The 7,083-nt window shown below is 34.2% G+C and overlaps 1 protein-coding gene across 1 annotated transcript in view; it reads right to left on the bottom strand.

Annotated features, from left to right (window-relative positions):
* Positions 1-5,325: 5,325 nt before the first annotated feature.
* LOC106458797 overlaps positions 5,326-7,083 on the bottom strand; it is a 15,120-nt gene continuing 13,362 nt past the window's right edge. The window contains exon 5 of the mRNA XM_013918345.2: positions 5,326-5,644. Coding sequence (XP_013773799.2) covers positions 5,515-5,644 — 130 coding nt within the window. The 3' untranslated portion in view covers positions 5,326-5,514. The remainder of the gene's footprint in view (positions 5,645-7,083) is intronic.

The raw sequence follows: 7,083 nt of genomic DNA on the forward strand, positions 1-7,083 counted from the left end.
AAAGTCATTTATAGCCACTGTATTCTTCACTTGTAAAGGTTGAATAGGTATTTAGGCCAAAATCTCTAGAGGACATTTTGCGTTTTCCACTAATTTTTAACAGTTACAACATTTGTGTTTGGAATGCTGGCTGGCTATGATTGAATGTAATCATCTTTACTTTCAAAGTTACCTAGTGGTGTGACGTGGATTTTCTATGGTGTCGACGATATTACAAGTATGATTAGCAGACTAAAACTTAGAATATTGAACAATTGTGTTTGTGTGACTGTAAATAAATGCTAAACATACTGATGCAACGAGAGATTAAAATGATTCTAAGCCTTGTTTTTCAAGCAAGTATGTGATAGGAAGTTGCCCCAAAACGCTTACTCGTTGGTAGGTGCAGCTTTGAGTTGTGTTAACATGCATGATCACACCTTCAAATCTTGTAGGTCTGTAGCAGTCCTAACGTTTTGCCTGTGATTGCATTATTTTTGTGTAGTACCTAATGTGTTGTGTTTATAACTCATAGATGGCAGGACTTTTGTAAACAGCAACATAGCTGCATCATTGTTGGTCTGTTGCAAAATGTAGGTATATAGATCTTACTATAAAAATAATTCATTATGTGTGTGTGTGTACGTGTTAGCATCCACCATCCAGAATTAGCTGTCTCAGTTACCTTAATTATTTGGATGGTAAGTGCAAACTGCCCAAGGATGTACATGTGCTACTTATTTTATGATTTTTACAAAAAAGGGGAATAACAAAGACCCTGAAATAGGGCACATTTCCACCTTTTTATCCACGTTTCGCTTGTATAACCCAAAGTTGGCTGGCTTAATTACCATAATGTTTTGTATGATAACTGGAAACTGTCTAACAGTGTACAAGGGCTATCTTGTTTTAAGATTTTTGCTCAAAAAGAGGGATAAAAATATCCTAAAATAGAGCATACTTCCATTTTGTTATAGGTTTTTGACTTTGAATTTAAAGACACAAGTATTTAATCAGTTAATTGAGTCAGTTAGTACTATTCATAAGGGATTTAATAGCAATATATTTATATGGCAGTACATATGCATTATGCAACTCATACGTACCTGTTCAGATATGTTGTATTATGCGCATAAGTGCAAATATACAGAGTAGAGTTTTAAATACAAATAAAGAATTTTACTTGACTATTGAGATGTTCACATTTAGTTTGTTTAACAGTCGTAAGGAATATGTATAGTTTAGTCCTAAAATGAAATACTTGTAACAGTGTGCTTTGTTCCCACTGAATAATATGAAAGCTCTTATCTTATCAATACCATACCAAATTAAAAACGTTGTTTTCCTAGTATTTACATCGGTGGTGGTGAAGGAATATTTACAGGCGTGGATAACTGAAGTAACCATAGATTTTGTTACTTTGTTTGAATAAAGCGGAATCACAGTTATCGTCATGTTTCAGAGAAAGAAACACAACATTTTTATGTATAGTTTATTATTAGTTTGATTGAGAATAGTTTTAATTTTTATACTTAAAAAAATTACAACACTTTGGGTGTTACTGAATATTTTATTATTACTTTTTCTGTAGGAGTTTACTGCTTAATGGTGAGCATGCCAAGCTGTGGATTGAAAGTTACAAAGTTTGATATATGATGCCACTGAACATTCCACATTTTTAGCTGTGGGTATATTATAAAAGTGACAGTCAGCCCAAACGTTTAATTCTAAGAACTGGACAAAACCATTGTGGGAGTGGGTGTTGTTGACTTGTTGCCTTCTCTCTGAATCCTAGGATTTCTGACCCAGCAATTTAGCCTATATGTGCATGAGGTGTTGTTCAAGTGCTTGGAATGTTGCTTACAGCCATGTGATTCATGCCTACAGGTAGTTTACTATGGTAACCAGACAATGAATACAAACTTGCCCGAAGTTATGCATAGATTGAAGATATTAGAAGTCGTCTGGTGATTCATTATGAAAATTGTTTGACTAGTATGAACATTGGTCCTAGAAAAAAATGCTAATATCTATATATATACTGTGTCTAACGAAATGGGACCTAATCTTTATTTAAGCTCCTCGAAGATTTTTCTTATAAGGGTTCTGGTAGTGACCAATCAGTATACTCTTAACCCTATATCACTTCCTGAACTTCTGATTTATGAAAGGTCAAACCGTCTGAATGTTTCCAAGCATGACTTTTGCTATAATTTTTTTATTAGCTGCCTTACTTGTAATCTTGATTAGCTAGTTAAGCCAGCCCTACTTCCCTGCCAGGATAGAAGATTTCTTGTTGCCTTCTGAAAAGAAAAGCCACGAGATGATTATCTCAAAACCTTCATGGCTTATGATGGATCCAATGCTGATAGATTGATCTGTCAGTCAAACAAGTATACCTGAGCTGGTAACTTCCATATTCCAGCCAATTACTATTCAAGTAACCAGTTTTAGTACCGCAAAACAAGCCCCCCCCCCAAAAAAAACAACTTAAGAACTGTGTATAGCCCTGTAAAAGGGAATGGAAGAGATTAAATATCACAAAGGCAGTATCCTGGAATGCATATAGATGTACCAAAGGAACTATATTTCGAGAGAATTTTTCTGATGCTTTAAAGAAGAAATGACGCTATCTTAACTGGGCACCAAGAAAAATGCACCATTAACCTTAATTGCTTTGACTGGAACCATCTGAGACACAACTATCATTATACATTTCATCAGCTGTACTCAACTTCTACTGGTGATTTCACCAAAGTTCCTGTGGAATTTCCCTGGTAGAAGTAAAAGAAGGAAGAGCAGTGTCAGAACTAAGAGGAACGATGAATGAAGGCCCAGCATTGAGGAAGACACTACTGGCATGATTTCAGAGTAGCACAATAAAGTTGCCAACTATAAAAAAAATTGAACAAGTCCTGAAAGAACCTCAACCAGGCCAAGAAGCTCCTGTGCTAGAAGAAATCTAAACAAAGCTTCCTATTTTCCATTTAACCTGGCCAGTATTACTAAAGTTGTATTATTGGCCTCTCTTTTTTGTATGTATATTACTCACGAAAGTTTTTTCATTCAATAACTTAGTTTTTCTTTGATATATATATATCTAAACCACAAACACCATAAGAAATTAGGGTTTGTAGGAAAGAACTGAACAGGAAAAAATATGTACAGATCAAATAAAGAAAGTGGGGTTGGACTGGGCACACACTTAGGAAATCCCAAACCAATGTTACCAGGCAGTCCCAAACACGGAACCCTCAGGGTAGAAGAAACCGTGGTAGGCGTAGGAACAACTAGAGAAGGTCAACAGAGGCAGAGTTGAGGGGATTGGGATATTTCTGGAAAAAGTTGGAGAGACAGGCCCAAAACCAGTTCCTAGTATTTTATTTGATCATTATACAGTACAATTATCAAGTAAAACTACTTTTATTGTATTTTGAGAATGGGGAAAGTCTACTTTTAGATATATATTGTACACTATTAAATGTTGTCTTTATTTCTTTAATACATCTGCATGTGACAACCACAGCTGATATAAAGTTGTAAGAGAACTACATTTGACGTTGTTTTACATTACATTGGTGTTTGATTACTGTGGGTAAGGGTAAGTAATAGCTCTTTCCGATGCAAAATATTCATAAACTCAGATTATAAAGATATATTCAGATCATGGATTTAGAATTTCCAAGACGAGGATATTCTTTGCACTTTATGGCATTGGAAAAGAAAGGGATATGGATCAGTTAGTGGAACCAGGAACATTCAGGAAAAGACTGCAACAAGTCATATCCCAACCATGGTAGCAAAGTGTGGTGTCTTGTAACAGGTAAAAATCCTTGAAGAAAAAGATCAGTGGCAAAAGCCATCCACATATCTTAGGAAACAGTATACTGCATATTCAAAAGGGATCTTCCTCTGGAAAAGTGACACAAGTTGCATGTACACAAGTTTTTTGCACGACATATTTGTTGAAGTGTCACATACCTCAAGCAGCTGGAGAACAAAATGGATATTCATGATATTCTACGCGAAGATACACCAGTCAAGTTACTGGGTGCAATGCCTATTAATATGGATTTCTGTTTGATTGTACTGTTGAAACGAGTGCTGGGAATCATCCTGATCGTACACTAGAGGGCTCATGCAAAGCTTACAGAGATGAGGGAGTACACTTTAAACATGACAGTCTTACGACGGAGCCTTTTGCAATAGAAACTATGCTGCAGAACTATTATCAAGATACACAGCCATTATATACAGCATGACCGGACGTAGCAGCATGGACTGTAACGACGTCGTGAAGATCCAAACTCCATTTAATATAATGTACAAAACTTTGTATATGCATAACTTGTCAGATTTATGTAGTTGAGGGAATAATTATTTCCTTTCTATGAAGGCTTTCAAAGTTATAAACTTGAGTGACTTATTCCTTCTGGTAACTTTTCACTTAAAGGCACAGAATGGCTATCTGTACATAACCATCCATAACTTTTAAGTGATAGACTTGAGGAAAGGCAGTTAATAAACAGCCTTATCACCAACTCTTGCCGACCAAATAATGGGATTTGACTATAACTCTTATATGGCACCCACACATTCAAAGTGTAGAGTACGGTTTTGCGATAATGGGATGCGAATCATGAATTCTAAGCTTTATATCTGGGCACACTAAGCACTAAGCGATACCTTCACCCTAAAAAAAGAAGGCTCTGATTGTTTTTATTACCAAGATTGTCTTTACATGGGCCCATGTTTCTAACTTCATTATATATATTGCTGCGTAACTGTTTAAGCAGAAAGATGTAACACTTTCAAAATAAAAAGCAACAACATTCAAATTACATTGAACAGTAATATTTTACTTTAAAATTAAGTTACGTTTCCTATATCTGATACATTTACGGATATATTCTCAATTGTTTTAAGACACATAGCTCTAAAATTATGTTGCTTGCTCTGGAATTATATATGTTTAACATTAATTATATATGTAATACATAAACATTACCAAACATGATATTCTCTGAGAAGCAGTATAATCAAGACATTCATTATTATAATATTAAAACCCATAAGGGCTGGCTTTAAGATTATTATTTTTAATTTAGTTATTAATAGTTTTAGTTAAGTTTAGAAGATGGAACAGCCACGGGAATCGAACTCCAGATTTGAGCGTTGTAATGCCTCAAACTTACTGCTGTTTCATCGAAGTACATAAAAACTGATTCTAAGCGATATTACAACACTCAAATACTGAGAACGTTTTGTGAAATCGTATTTATTTTGCTAAAACTAAAGTTTACAATGTTGCATATACATATATATATATATATTCTATATAAAATACTTGTTAATGAAGAAGCCAACTGAATTAACAGTTATACAATATTACAATAAGTGTTATGTAGTTTTATCATCATGTTACGTTAGGAACTAAATAACTTCATGCTCTTATAAAAGTGCTAATATAATGTCAGTTGACTGCGTGGTGTAAAAGCTGTTGGTTTCGACATCGAATCCTACATCAGGTAGATGTTACTTTGCTTTCTCTTCACAACGGAGTTCTTGTTTGTAAATGAAAATGTATCCTTCAAAGACATCTCGGACGTCCTGCGTACATCTGCCCAGCTTATTTTTCAGGCATTTAGAAAGACTATCGGCTATGCTTTAGAGAAAAGGAACAAAATCATTAGAAAACGCAACAAAATGAAAGTGCTTGTCTTAAGTGTAATGTATCAAGAAAAATTAATAATAAACATTAGGAAACACAAACGCAACAAAATGAAAGTGCTTGTCTTAAGTATAATGTATCAAGAAAATTAATAATAAACATTAGGAAACACAAACGCAACAAAATGAAAGTGCTTGTCTTAGGTGTAATGTATCAAGAAAATTAATAATAAACATTAGGAAACGCAACAAAATGAAAGTGCTTGTCATACGTGTAATGTATCAAGAAAATGACTAAATGCCACGCCTCTGTATGCATTATAATAGCTTATATAATTTATCACACCAATACTAACTCATATATATATATATATATATAATTGTTGAAACAACAATCTATCTCTTGGTAATATGAAATCAGGCTTAGTGAAAGTAACTTCATATTATTTAAAACATCACATCGTGTTTGTATCTGTTACCGCGAGTAACAAATTACACGGCCCTATAAAGAAAAAAGTTTATTCTTCTTTAGATTGCCCCTGTCCAATGTTATAAGAAGTGGAATAACCAGAAAACGTTTCAAACCATTAACATTCGCCAAATCCAACAATAAACATCACTTACAGTCCAACCAAGCTCTGAATCTGCTTTTATCACTTTTTCCATTGACCTAAATCAGGTAAGTAAAATAAACAATAAAAGTAAATCAAGAGCCTGAACTATTCCACAAATACCTCTCGTAGTTAAATAGTAGAAAACATTCCACATTCTTTTTTTAGTTACTGCCTGTTAGATTTTTAACGAAATTCAAACAAATTTACAAATTCTTCAAGTTACCATATATATGCGAGGACATCTCTTTTAAAACTAGTAAAGTCCAAAAGTTTATCGACTATCTTCAATTTAAATTAATTACTTCCTAGGTCTGAGTGTTTGGTCCTTCTTATACCCAGAGCACTTCCGACTTCTGGAATAGACTAGGCCCTCAGACTGTTTTTTTTTTCACAAGAAAAATAAATACATAAATTCTTCAAGGAAAATGTTGTAGCAGGTTTAAATAAAAGTTGAGATAGTTTTTACCAAATTTGCTATTTGCCAATTTTTAAAATTCTTTTTTGGGGGACGCGGGAGGGAGAATTGAATACAAATCTCTTCACAATTCATCATGGTTTTAGAGTGTTATCAGTCAGTGAAATTATTATAGATTTACTCAAAATTATCTGCGTAATCAACATAAATGTAACTTCTAGTTATTCTAACTACGTCAGAATACTTTTATACTTCCATTGAATCCAAATATGTAATACATGTAGCAGTCAGTTTCTCGATACTGTAATATTTCTAATGAAGCCCCCCTCCAGTGGCACAGCGGTATGTCTGCGGATTTACAACGCTAGAATCCGGGTTTCGATACCCGTAGTGGGCAGAGCACAG

Source organism: Limulus polyphemus, unplaced genomic scaffold (genome assembly GCF_000517525.1).
Source record: "Limulus polyphemus unplaced genomic scaffold, Limulus_polyphemus-2.1.2 Scaffold517, whole genome shotgun sequence".
In the NCBI taxonomy this organism is placed as follows: Eukaryota; Metazoa; Arthropoda; class Merostomata; order Xiphosura; family Limulidae; genus Limulus; species Limulus polyphemus.